Genomic DNA, 14,470 nt, shown 5'->3' on the forward strand with positions numbered 1-14,470 from the left:
ATTGATATACGAGTAGTGTACATGTACATGTAAGGCAGCGAGGTTTTATAACATCCTCGACCATGAAACTGGCACATGGATAATGTGAAAGCAGGCATTCAAAATCAGGCACACTAAACACTCACACGCGTGCGTGCACACGCACATAAACACCCACCCACTCTCGTGCACGCATCATTGTAACGCTACTAGTACATAGTAGGACTTAGTGTAAATAGAAGCATGAAAACCAGCCACTGCACTGGGCATGCATTTGCTGGTTGTCACTTGTGTTCATAGCAGCAGACTCCAGAAAAACATACGCATGAAGGTCAATATGCATCTACACACGTTGGCGTGCACACATACGATATAGTGTACTGTCATGACCTCTTGGCAATTCTTTTTGTGTCTCGAATGCGGTTCACAATTGCGCATTCACATGCACCTCCTGAACTGTAAAGCCACTGCCACACTGTCCTTGCGGACACCAGAGAGGAGAGCCATACGAACCAGCACCGTGAGCCCCCCCCCCCCCCAAACACACCTAGCTTTGCACACACGCACGTGCATCCACACATACATGTACATTTGCATGCACATGCACCCAGTGCACTCGTGGGAACATGTGCATAACCCAGATCAACATTGCGTACGAACCCACACATGCGGGCACGAGCACGCATGCACACACATGCGCACACACACACACGCGTGCACACACACACGTGCGCACACACACACTCATACACCTGCTCAACGCTGAAGCGAGGATAGCGAACAAACTACATTAGACATAGCAACTTGTGCTCGGATTACACCTTTCAACAGCTTGCACACACACACATGCGTGCACGCGTATACACACACGCATGCGTGCACGCGTATACACACACGCGCGCGCACGTACACAAACACACACACACACACACGCGCGTGCGCGTACACACACACAAACGCATGTACTTGCGCATAGGAAAGGATTCAAAATAATGCAGCCATAGACAATTACCCAATGCACACCTGAGTGTGCACATCTTAGTTGTGACATCCCCATTTTTACAAGAGCAGGATTTAGAAGTTCGTCCCTGGTTCAGAACACAAGCTTCTGGGGAGCGTTTTCCTTACACCATCACTGCATCAGTACAGTACAGTGGTTGACACGAATCTCATTTCTACAGGAACAGTAGACCATATTCAGCAGCTCTGAGATGCGTCGTCCACTGAGCTCAGGATACTCAAGGATCCACAGAAAGTTTCAAACGGCACTCGTGCGACTGGAGCTGCAAGTGGGTCCACTTACCAGCGAGTGGGCAGCCACTTCACGCTCCACAGGTAGTCCATACTAAATACCAGTACTAGTATCACTACATTCGACATCGATGTCTTCACTGACTTCAGCCTGCTTTTCTCATCATTCTTCGTCAGTAATTATTATTTCGTTCTTCGTGGCCACCGCGTACCGCTTCAGCAAAGTTTTCAGAAAAAAATCAAGCAGCGTAGGAACTGCCTTTGTTTTGCATTAGCCATGGCCAGTTATTCTTTCCAGCGTAGAAACTGCCACGGCTACAGAAACACTGCAACGAGTAGAACAAGTACATCCTGTTGCGCAAGGAGGGGGCTAATCTTCTCGCAGAAAAGGGGGAAAAGGGGAGAAAAAGGGGGAAAAAGAGGGGGAAAAGAAGAGCGGGAAATTGAAAAAGAGGGGGTAAAGAATGGCGGGAAAAGGAAAAAGAGGGGGAAAAGGATGGCGGGAAGCATCCACCGTTTGAATGTGCATACATCTAAAGTGAGGCTATTTCCAGGCTCTGCACAAGTACACGTCCACCACGGCCTCTCGCAGCCTCCTCCTCTTCCTCCCTCCCCCCCCCCCATCACACACAATGTGCCGATTATCCTCCAATGTCAACTATCCAAATGATTAATTATCCAAAATAATTGCTTGCATTTAATTGAGGGGTAGAAGATGAGTTTCAAGTTGTTGATTTTCGTCGCTCGGGGCACCATTGAAGCGATTCACAAGATGTATTAAAACAGGTTTTAGTCAAAATGTGTAATAATAGTGTCATTAATTTAGAGGAGCATGAGTGCACCTAGTTCCTGTTTCACTGCTGAAGAGAACGAAAATGATGAAAACATGCTGGAATATGCATGATTTAGATAGATGTGTGACTGCTCTCTTATCCGAACATTCTTCTCATCTGAACCCCCTGGAGACAGCCCGCGTCCCGAGGGGTGGGGATAATTGGCACTCTCCTGTACATCAAATTCTATTCTTAAATTATATACATATTGTAGAGCTCTTTCTGCTGCCGGGAATGAGAAACACATCCCAGGTAAGGATACGCCCCTCAAGGAAACACAGCTGGTGGATTCCAACAGTCAGGGGCGTCGCACACGGTACGGTCAGTACGGTATTGACCGTACCACTTTTTGCCCCAGATACCCGTGAGTCAACAAAATACACTGATCTGGGATCTAAAATTCCAAAATTTTCGGCTCAGCCAACACTCCCCCACGAGTCAATTGTACTTCAGATGGCTGACCGTACCACACTAAAAAACATTCCGACGCCCCTGACAGTAGTATGAAACTCATACACAATCAATTAGAAATACTTTGGAGAATAAACCTTTGTTGGTGAAACAAAGTTGGGCGAGAGTATGATGTTCAAGTAAAACAATACTAAAGTGCCGTAACGTGAAGAAAGGAACGTAGCGCACAAGTTAATGAAGATAAATTCACATACAGAACACAATATGCCCAGATGTGGAAATTTAAGTCAATATTAGCAGAATATACACACATGCAAACACACACACAAGCGTGTGCACACAAACGCAAACACACACACATATGCACACGCACGCACGCACGCACGCACGCACACACACACACACACACTGTTGGCTGCTATAATGCGGTGGCAGCCTAGACAGAGGAAACAAAGTTTACACAAACAAATTCCTACTCTTTCTCTTTCTTTGTCTTCTTCTTCTTCCTCCTCATATTCAGTTCAAGGCAGGCTCTTCTATTTTTTTTTTGCTTCGGCCAACCTCGTTTTGGGATCTGACCCACTTTATTGGGGCAGTACAGGTACCCTGAACCTGAGAGTGTCCTTCTGATGTCATCGCTCTCCTACATTTTCTGCACGTCTATATTATTCTTTCTACGAGGACAGCAGAAGGACAGAAACAAAGACATCCACACCATTTTTAAGACTGCATCTTCCAAAGAACACATCAAAAAGCAAATTCTACACGCCAAGCATCGGTTCACGCCGTAACAAATCTCCACGCCATGAAAAATTCGATCGAATGCCTGGTGGGAGATGCTTTTTAAAAGGCTTGCATACACTTTTCACAAAAGACACCGGATTCGTACAAGAATATGTCAACTTCTAATCAAGGACTGTAATAAGTTCTGCCTTACGTATTATAGGGGAAGTCTGCTGAATTTTTTTAATTTCAGGACCCATAGAGTTTGGGGCGCTGAGTCGAATGTTCTTTTCCGAGGAGGCTGCGGTCCATGGTTCGTCAGATACGCCCAATCGAAAATGAGCGAAAGCGAGCACGCAGTCTACCTGATCCAGGTGATAAGGTCACAGTGTGCAGCCAGGTAGCCACACCATCTATTTGTGTGCAAAATGGCCAATATTCGAAACGCGTTCGATTTGAGAACCATCTGTCGCAGCTTCTTCGTACCAAGAGCATTCGACTCACTGTTACAAGCCCTACGTACCCTGTGATTTTCAGCTCGGCAAAAATTGAGGATACCCCGTTTTTAGCCGTTTCCGAGTTGGACTTTTTACATCCGCTGGCTTCTGCGTGCATGCCATAGTCAACAAACATACGGAACATTACACTACAGTACTGCCGGGCGCCGAAGAACGGGGTCAGGGTTCTAGCCTAGCCCGTTCTTATTTTTGGCGAACACAGCAGTTTCGTTCATATTCGATGGTACAGTCTTACATGTACATTTATGCAGAGTTATACGTCTGAGTGTACATCATATTCATATTGTACATCACGTTTCTACCTAGACCGTTCTTAAAAAATAGCGAAATCATAGCCTGGCCGTTCATCGGCGGTCCGTTCTCCGGCGCCCGGCAGTACTGTAGTAGTAGTAGTACATGACTACACCCGCACTGCTGTGCTAGCGTTACGCGAGTCGTGTGGTAGATCTACTAGTAAAATTAATGTACAAGAGACTAGTCAATACACGGACGTGTCATGTACTGCACCCGGTATCTAGTTAGAGAAGGTGTGCTCCTCCGGGCCGGTGATTGTGCTTTGAGAAGGAAATATTTTAGTTTTCCGCTTGGAATAGTCCAGCCTCATTTATGCTACAACGATGAGTCCACAACCGTGACAAGCGACAAAACCGCGAACAGCTCCCGGACCTAAAACGTTCAGATCCCGAAGTGTTGTGATCCTTGAATCGAAGAGTCGTGTCCGTGGTTCCAAGAACCTGCATTGTATATCCAATCGAGCAGCGTCCGAGCTATGTTTGCACCAAAAATCGTGAAATTTTCCACTGTATCATGGAAATGCCACACCCTACAGTCCCGCTGTTACCATATTTTACCGGTATAAGTCGACTTATTGAATTGAATTCAGTGCAAACAGGAATTTCGGATAATTGACCGTTTGGACAGTTGACATTCGGATAATCGGCATTCTACTGTAATCCTAGTGCATGCAATGAAACATACTTGACTGTTGGGAGTCTTGCTGCGTCAGTGCAAATCGGCAGTTAATGCTAGAAGCTGCAGTGAACAACATCACAAATAGAAAATAAAGAAAAGCAAATACAACTGAACTTTGATACTGGAAATTACAGATCTGCTGCCCGCATCCACATGTCCATATTCTACATGTGCGATTGATCCTGCAAGATCTTCACTGCCCGTCTAATTGAGGATGGCACCCCGAATAGAGCGGACCGCTTCTAAACCAATCAAAGGCCCAGGTTGTTATACTCCAGCAACCGGGCAAAGACCTGTCACCCATCCATGACCCATCAGCCCATCTCCTTATGCTCACATTTTGGTGTAGTAGTTGAGCACCTGTCCTTCCTTCATCAAGTGGATATCCTAAGCATGTGACTTACCGCTGGTATATCTCTGCACATCCATCTTGACTGGTTGTCAAGTCCCTTTCCGGAGAGGTAGAGTGGATGGTAGGGTCAGTGCAGTCCTGGCCACGCCATGAGAAAGAAGACATTTTCCCATCAGGAGAAGGCCAACATCCTCCCTCTGGGTAGTGCCTTGATACCTGCAGTGCAGTGCAGTAACATTAAACTGCAATTGAAACTGTCTCCATGCCATTGTTAAGCCCAGTTCACATTCGACGGGGCGCAACGGGACGCGACATAAGGATCAACGGGAAACGCCGGGACGGTCACCCCGTCACGGACTGTGCCTTATGACTCGCACCATTCGCTGTTGAACATCGCAAAGACTGGAGCATGTCGTGTCGTACGAATTGTACAAGATTTTACAGCTCACCCCAGCCGTCACAGGCCCTTACGTCCCGTACCGTCAGCGTTGCGTCGAAAGAGAACTAGGCTTTAGAAAGATTACGTGTTGGTATGTGCTCCTACTTACACACAAATATACAAAAGGTATATAAAGAGAAAGCATGATCCACCCCATCATTGACACCAACAGCCCGGCACAAGAGCAGCAGCACCTGCATTCTGTTAACCCAAAGTTCATCTGCGAATATACTCACAGAGTCGTCTCCTTTACTGTGCCCGACCTTGGAAGAAAACAACACAGCAACGTAGTGTTGGTTTCGGTGAGGGCTTCTACGTTCACATGAACACACAGAAAAGCACAATATATTTCCAAACAGACGCCAACTAGTATAACCAAACAGCAACGACAACACCACAAAGACCTAACAGTCTCTTGAGCACAAAGTGTCTGGGATAAAAAAAAGAGCAGAAGTTCACCATCGACACTGGTATTATAAAACTTTCTACAACTGCTGCAGAGGCAGCAGCAGGGTTCTAGTGCCCGGACCCAAAGCTCATCTGAGAATTTTCGCCATTGATACAAAGCAACGACCATGGTAGCAGCAGAGAGTAACAGCAGCAGCCGTTTGAGCAGCAGTATCAGCAGTCTCCAGCTTCAAGGGAGTGACCTAGCAAATTTTACAGTAACATGAAAAGTGCAACTGCACTCTTTCCGGCACCAAATATGCCATGCTGTCCCCCGCTGCAAAATAGAGGACAACTCTCAACTGTCGCCAACACCTTGGCCCAGAGGGAGTCTTTCCTTCGACATTCGCCCCGGCCAAAGAAGGTCAAAACCCAAGTGGTGTAATCATGTATCTGCTTCTCCTATCGAGACACTGGCAAGGCTTGTATAGGCATGATAAATTGATAATACTGTATGCATATAACAAAGGCAAACGCACAAACTCACGTCCATGCACATGTGCACGGACGGTGTCGTTGGCGTACACACACACACACACACACACACACACACACACACACACACACACACGCGCGCCCACGCCCGCGCATGCACAGGACAAAGGCATGTGCAAAGGAGCATGCTCATAAAAGCACAGGACAGGCACACGACTGATCTACGGATGTATCACGACATTGAAGGGACGGAGCTTGCAGCAAGCCTTCACCCTCTGGAGATTCCTGAAATACATAAATACATGTCAGCAGTAAATAGTTGCAGCATAAACATTTCCACGGGGACTGTGCAGCTTCACTAACCTTAACTTCAGTCTCCCCAGAATGCAGAAATCAGACAACGGCTACGAAGAGGTGCAGGAAATTTGAACAACTGTTTCAAAAGCAGTCCTCCAAGCCTTCTGCACCAACAGGTGATTCAGTTCGTGCTCTTATACCATCCTGGCAGGTAGAGACATTTTCTAATAACACGAAGAGCACAATCATCAAGGTGGGCAAATCCTCAAGAGAGAGTGCACCCTAACTTACACTACAAATCATTTACTGGACACTACTGGACAGAGCGTCCAGTCCATTCAGTCCAGGGGAGAAGAGGCAAAGGCATAGGGCTCCTGAGAAGATGAAAGGGCAACACATTATCATTACTACATTAATTTTATTATTGGGGGCAGACGTCTTCTCTGTAAAATATGAGGACGAAAGGCACATCAGTACTCACATCCCTGCTCATATCACTGCTCATCCCTGTCCTCTACGAGGGCAATGCATTTAGGGCTGAAACAAGTATACAGATAACTCGCAAACCGATCGTTTTAAGAGCGCAATCGATAATCGTTAGTGTTCAAAGCGAATGCAAACGATTTTTTATGCATGCATACCAGTGGCAGTATTCTAGCCCTTGCACTCCATCCAATTGTGGATACGAGTGCAATCGTGTACTTTCAAGCGCAGTAATATTGATGCGTGGCTATGAAAGAGATCGGGAGTCAAGACGGTATCTTTTCGATTGATTCGTTGCGGAAGTTGGTGATAAGAGCTTCAAGCCAAAGGGTGACGACAAGCCTGATTCTTCGTTCTAGAAACAACAACATGAACTCCTCTAGTTCATATTGATAACGCCTAGTTCAAATTCGACGGGACGCGGCGTAAGGATCGATGGGAAGCGACAGGACGGTCTGACGGCGTCCAATGTGAACACCAGGAACGGGAACGCAACCATACTACCGTACGGATCGGGAAGCGACGGGAAGTGTTGGATCAGTTCAACTTTTCATACCGTAGACGGGCATAGACGGAGACGCAAGCGTACAAAACGGCTGCATTTTGAGTGAGAACAGGAGGCGGCGTCGTGCGCCATCCACTCCCGATTCGTACTGGGAAATTTTTATGATTTCGAACACTGCGCTTCCCATGATAACTCGCAGAATGGCTAACACGACTTGAGTTGAATTTTAGCAAGATAATATCTCATGTCACTTATGGTATTTAGGGATAGTTTAGGAGAATGACAGATGAACTGTTTTATCATTTCCTAGGGCTACTATTCGAATGGCACAACTTTCAGGGCTACTTTTTTGTCTCCATGAAAAACTGGTATTGTGAATTTGATTTCGCTTCATTCAAGGAGAAATAATTGAAAAGAAGTCCCGAAAAACAAGAAATTAGGTCCGAAAGTCACCCCGTCACGGACTGTGCCTTATGACTCGCGCCGTTGGCTGGATAACATCGCAACGACTGCAGCATGTCGTGTCGTACGAATCGTAAAAGATTTTACAGCTCACCCCAGCCGTCCCGACAGGCCCTTACGTCCTGTACCGTCAGTGTTACGTCGAATGTGAACTAGGCTTTAGACCAGTCAGATGTCTACAGGTGTCGACACAATTGCCTGAAATGTTTACAGAATACCAAACACTGAGCGGTAGCCTGGGTATATTTAGAGTGTTTGACTGGTGGCCACAGCTAATGTAGCAAAGGCATCATGGAATTTCTTTATAGTCTTGTGTTCGAGGTGCACGACTACAGCCGGAAAGAATCTATAATTATGAACCAACAATTATAATTGATCTCAATGTCTCAGTACTCATACTCCTTGTCAGTTTTGTGCTAGATTGTGCACGTCTGACTATTCGAAATCTGGTTTAGTTGGTGGACTCGATTGCATAACTTGTGCCCACATTTTTCTATGTTACAATGATATTCATCGCTAAAGAGATTGGTTGATCGCTTGGAGTTATTGAATGATCGTTTGAGCCCTAATTTATTTTCACCCTGGCCACAGCACTAGGCGAAATTCTCTGACACGGCCTTTACCTGCATCCACTGCTCTTTCGCATCACGACGAAGGACATGCAGGGGTTCTCTCTGAGCAGAGGAAAGTAGCCATCGCCACCACCACCATCACCATTCACCGACAATACTACTATTTTCCCCGTCGTGGGTACTTCCAATAAAGTAATTCCACTTAGGTACCGTCAGCGGCGCCACCATGTTCCCAACAGTGTATTCCTATCGTGGGTACTTCCACGGGCAATAAATTCGGCTCGTGCTGTCACTCGCAAGCCATCAAATAATTCCTATACCTCCCTTGCGCGAATTGCCTCTGCAAACAAAATTATTTCAATGATTGGATTAATTCAGTTCTTTTCGCTCGTGCACGTCACGCCGGGTGCACTGCGCGCGGCCCATCTCCGCCCGTACATAGTCATTGTTTCATCTTGTTTCATCTTGTTTCATCTTGTTTCATTCGCGGCCCATCTACGCCCGTACTTCGAGTTTCATTTGGTTTCATCTTGTTTCATCTTGTTTCATCTTGTTTCATTTTGTTTCATTTCGTTTCATCTCGGCCCCATCTGCGCCCGTACATTGGCGTTTCATCTTGTTTCATCTTGTTTCATCTCGTTTCATCTCGTTTCATCTTGTTTCATCTGTTTCATCTGGGGGGAAGACGGGCCCGTCAACCTTGCGCTGCGAGCACAGAGAATCAAAAAACTTCTTTCTGAACAACAGCTTGTTTCCGCATGGAACACGATATTTTTTGAATATCGCGGCAAAAAACAGATTCTCGAGGTGCCCTTTTTACACTGCGCTGCGCAACTGTTCGGAGCCTCCTTAAAGGGGAAGTATACCCTAAAATCAAATTTTCACCAGTTGTAGTCTTCTGGGTGCTGAGTCGAATGGTCTTGGTCCGAGGAAGCTGCGACGCTCCCTTCCTACTTGAATCCCAATCGAACTCGCGCACTTCCACCGAAACTGGGTGACTGCGCCCTACTAGATGGGGATTTGTATGCAAAATGTCACTAAAAGCGCCATTTCGTTCTTATAAAAGCACGGATGACCGCGATTGGCCCATATGTTGTAGTCTTTTGGACGCTGAGTCGACTGGTTTTGGTCCGAAAAGGCTGCGATGCAGCGTTCCTCCTTTATTCCCAATCGAACATGGTTGAACAAGCGGTCACGTGCTCCTGCGTACACCAGTCAGCTGGTCACCGTGCCTGCAGGGTACAACTTACTAGCCTGTTTGACCTTTTTTGGGTGCAGTCCTGTCACTCGAGTTGAACTCGAGTTGAACCTTGGTGTGAAAGTTGTCACCTGCTGGCGCGGTGACCAGGTGATTTGGGCACCCAGGAGCACGTGACCGCTTGTTCAACCATGTTCGATTGGGAATAAAGGAGGAACGCTGCATCGCAGCCTTTTCGGACCAAAACCAGTCGACTCAGCGTCCAAAAGACTACAACATATGGGCCAATCGCGGTCATCCGTGCTTTTATAAGAACGAAATGGCGCTTTTAGTGACATTTTGCATACAAATCCCCATCTAGTAGGGCGCAGTCACCCAGTTTCGGTGGAAGTGCGCGAGTTCGATTGGGATTCAAGTAGGAAGGGAGCGTCGCAGCTTCCTCGGACCAAGACCATTCGACTCAGCACCCAGAAGACTACAACTGGTGAAAATTTGATTTTAGGGTATACTTCCCCTTTAATATATGCGTGGGGTAGTGCCTTTGCTGTTTGCGTTATGCAGAGCTCACTGACTTGTCAGTTTGTTGTTGTTGTTTTTTATTTGAATTCGCAGTTTGAGCACTCTGGCAAGGTACGTTCGGGCCTGATTGGAAATTTTTATTTCCATTGCTATCAGGTTCGGCCTCATTTTCTCTGTGCTGCGCTGATGAGTTCAAAAAGAACGAAACAGCATGCTGTCCGCAGATTGAGTATATTCATAATTATTGTTGTAAGAGTTTCAACGGGAGCGGCTAGCGCGCGGCAGTCTGCCAACATGACTGCATCAGTGCCGTGCTATTTCTGGCAGCTGCCAGGGCCACGGCATGGGGTTTGTTTGTTTGTTTGTTGTATTTATTTTGATTCGCAAATTCAAACGGATGCAGAGCCCAATAACATGAAAGCGAATATGAAAAATCATATTGAGAATGAGAATTCAAATACTTTGATCTTCAACGTAGAGTCAGCGCTAGCGGGGGGGTTCACTTCATTCATCCTTTTTCGGCCTTTGCCCAAATAAAACAACCTTTGAGCCGGAATCACACTTTCACAGCTGAGCGCTCGAGCACTGGCTGCTGCCTGCTGGTACAGTGACATGACAGTCTGTTTCGAAAGTCAAGAGAGTACGAGCAGCGAGTACTAGGGTAGAGTGTTGCATGAGTCACGCCCTCCCCTCGGCCGGCTCGGGGCTCGGGCCTCGATCGTGTCAGCTGCATGCAGTGTTGACGACGTCTGAGTTGCTTTGTTTTGAGTTCACTGTGTAGACTCGTCATGTGCATTTTTCCTCTCCACTGTCTGCTCTGCATGCTGTAATACTTCCTCGCCCGCTTCTCGCTCTTGCATGCTTGCTCGAATCTGAGGAACCACAGCTGCTGTCCAGATCCGGTGCTGAGGCGCACAGCTGACAGAATGCCACCGAAGGACACTCCTTTGCAGGACTATTGCGACCAAGAGCCACTGCTGACCTCCCAACTGGACGCCTCAAAGTTCCGGCGTCGGAATTCGGTTCTGAAGTGCGTCGTGGTTGTCCTCTTCCTGTCTTGCCTCGCTTTGAGCATCTACGTGGCCGTTCTCAGAACAGGATACAAAGACCAGGTGAGAACAACGATGTTTCCCATTTTTCTTTTACCTTGAGTTTGCATGCTGACGAACATACAGCACGTGTAACACGTACGCACACACGTGCACATTCTCCTTCAACACTATACTTCCTCAGGTATGTGAACTCCTGCTAATTCGAAGTTCTTCGAATCCCAAGTTGCAGAGGAAAACTTATCATTATCCGGCTATTCAAATTATCCACACATTCGCCCACTACACTAGTATCTGGATTTTTGAATTGTAATACTTTTTAAAGGTTGGTTCTCGCCAGTATGCGCGGGGAGGCACCTGTATTGGGCCTCTTGCAACCTCTCCTGGCACATTGAGATGATGTGCAATGCCTACCAAAATAACGCTGTAAATCATCTCGGCGATCTGCCCCGGCACCGATCCCGAACTATTTTGATCAAAAGTGGTACTCGAACCGTTCGCGCCTATGATCGCCAGTGCTGGGACCCATGCTTTGTCAAAATTTAAAACCAAGACTTGCCTGAATATTTCCTAAATTCAAGTAGGGAATTGACAGAGGATGGGGAGGGGGGGGGGGGGTCAACGGTAAGTACTATCGCCGGAGTATCGGCTTATGTATGACTACACACTCAATAGGTCAGTTATCCGGACAATGATCCGGACACCATGGTTACGGGAACTTCAGTTTGCGGTCCAATTGCAGGCATTAGAGCCATTCCCTCTACACACACACTCGCACTGCAGACTCTTTGCGCCGTACAGGTACGACGTGAGAAGAGGCACGCGTTCTTGCTCAACTGCAAAGTTGTCGGCTCCCTTTGAGGACAAAGAGTGTTCACCAAGACCTCGAAAGGTTTAGTGAGTGCAGCAGTGATGACTGAACTTCGGTGTAGTTGTACAACAACACTTGGTGACATCTGTCATGAATTTTCAACCGTGATTGCTCAACCGTGAAAGTGCCAGTGCCTTCGTAGGACAAACCGCCTTTTTACAGAACACAAGAATAAAACGGAGTGGTGCTTCTGACGAGCCAGAAGCAGAAGCCGGAAGCTCAGTGCATGGTTATTTTCACAACAAGTCTGGCCCAGTACATGACTCAGGACATGACCCAGGACATGACCTAGTACATGACCCAGGACATGACTCAGGACATGACCCAGGACAGAATCCAGAACATGACTCAGTACATGACTCAGGACATGACCCGGGACATGCCCCGGGACATGTCCTGGGACATGTACTGGGACATGACATACATGACTCAGGATATGACCCAGTGTATGACCCAGGACATGACCCAGGACATGACTCAGGACATGACCCAGTACATGACCTATACATGGCTATACATGGCCTATACACGACGCAGAATGTGATACAAGGGTAGTGCAAGGGCAATGAAAGAACAGAGCACATCCAACAGCGGTGCTCCAGGCGTTCATTTTTATCATCTGCAGGATCATACGCCAATGTCACATCCGTGCGAGTAACCAGCACCTATCTATTTGCAGTGATAACTGTTGTGTTTCTGCTTCTTCTTGTTCTGGTCTTTATCACAGGGTAACGGAAAGCCCGGTTCAGGATCAAAGGTGAGGTTTGTCTAATTAGTGGGCCAACTTATTGCTGAAACCTGCATGTTGGGACGGGGGTAGCACTGGTGGATAGTATGCGATGTTGAAATGCGAAAGGAGATGATAGATGTATTTGTCTGCTCTTAGTACGCCGTCAGTGCAATCCCAGTGGCAAACAGTCGTGACTGTGGGTGAGTGCATGCCTTGTGATGAGTTTCCCGTGCACGATCGCGGCTCGTTATTTTCAGGGTTCACTGCATTATACAAATTGCAATTTCAAATTTGGACTTCACGGAGAAAAGAGCAGTACGTGGCATGTGGCCTCTAATTTCCTAAAACACTGTAATATACGGTGTCCAAGAGTCGGGATTTCATTCACAATGTGTTTACAGTGTTCTAGCCAAAGGGGGTAGGGAGCGCAGCGCCCCCTACTCTGTTTGTGCCCCCCCCCCCCCGCCCCGCCCTGTGAAAAAGTGCAGCCTCCCTATTCATTTCTCGATTTTTGTGTTTTTTCAGGTCACATTACGAAAATGCATGCAGTTACCGATCATAAAGACATGATTATCGGGAGTGAAGCCTGGGGAGGGGGTTGCCCCCATACGTTGCATTTTGTGTGGCAAGGTAATTTTGGAAAATGAAAAAAATGGGTTACCGGTAACTGTTCCCCCGGCCCGCCAACCTACTATTTTTACCTGGCTATAACCCCGTGCTCACGCTAGAGTGTACTCTGGCCTACAGTGTCAACATTAGACAGTAGAGAAGTTGCACATAACTGATTTTCATAATCTCAATGAGTATAACACGAACCGTAATTTCTGTTTGATTATTGTGTGTTGCTCTGTAGGATGTATGCATGAGTTCGGCATGCGTCTCGCTGGCTGGCCACATGGTGTCCGCCTTGAACAAGTCCGTTGATCCGTGTGACGACTTCTACGAGGTGAGAAATTCTACACAGTGCATAACTGCACCATGTTATAAGCTCCCGAAAGTGTGTAACTACTCATACACTTTCTATGGGGTTTGCCAATGGCGAAAACTCCCATCACGTGGTTCAGTGTTGCTGTTGTACATTTCCAGCCCGTTTAAAGAGAGCAGCGGAGTAATAAAAATAGCACTCCCTGGCAGAAAATCACTCCGCTTATGCAACTCCCCAGCATGATCATGGCGGATGTCCGGATTGGGCGCATGCTAGCCTTCGTTGAACGTAGTACAACACGAACCTCGAATACGTGATGGGAGTGTTTTGCCGTCGGAGACCCATATGCGGAGTTGCACACTCTCGGGGGCTTATTTACTCTTTGACAGTACTAATAGACGATGGAGTGTATCTCCTGCTCCTGCACATGGTTCTAGGTAGAACAATTTAGGGGGAGTGGTTGGCAGGGGGGAAGCAAAGGTTTGCCAAATTTTCCATT

General features: G+C 47.1%; 1 protein-coding gene and 1 long non-coding RNA gene across 3 annotated transcripts in view; one reads left to right on the top strand and one right to left on the bottom strand.

Moving 5' to 3' along the window:
* Positions 1-2,441: 2,441 nt before the first annotated feature.
* LOC135824704 (uncharacterized) lies at positions 2,442-9,105 on the bottom strand. 2 transcript variants are annotated; one of them, XR_010554923.1, is made up of 7 exons: positions 8,882-9,105; positions 8,731-8,781; positions 6,724-6,881; positions 5,715-5,790; positions 5,092-5,255; positions 4,694-4,747; positions 2,442-3,148 (listed from the first exon to the last, which is right to left on the bottom strand). It is a non-coding gene; the product is annotated as an uncharacterized LOC135824704 (long non-coding RNA). The 2 variants fall into 2 exon arrangements; XR_010554922.1 differs by lacking the exon at positions 8,882-9,105 and having other exon boundaries at positions 8,731-8,831.
* Positions 9,106-11,187: 2,082 nt separating this feature from the next.
* LOC135824762 (endothelin-converting enzyme homolog) overlaps positions 11,188-14,470 on the top strand; it is a 36,251-nt gene continuing 32,968 nt past the window's right edge. Inside the window, exons 1-3 of the mRNA XM_065337469.1 lie at positions 11,188-11,508; positions 13,044-13,073; positions 13,900-13,992. Coding sequence (XP_065193541.1) covers positions 11,323-11,508; positions 13,044-13,073; positions 13,900-13,992 — 309 coding nt within the window. The 5' untranslated portion in view covers positions 11,188-11,322. The remainder of the gene's footprint in view (positions 11,509-13,043; positions 13,074-13,899; positions 13,993-14,470) is intronic.

Source organism: Sycon ciliatum, chromosome 9, assembly GCF_964019385.1.
Source record: "Sycon ciliatum chromosome 9, ocSycCili1.1, whole genome shotgun sequence".
NCBI classification, from domain to species: Eukaryota; Metazoa; Porifera; class Calcarea; order Leucosolenida; family Sycettidae; genus Sycon; species Sycon ciliatum.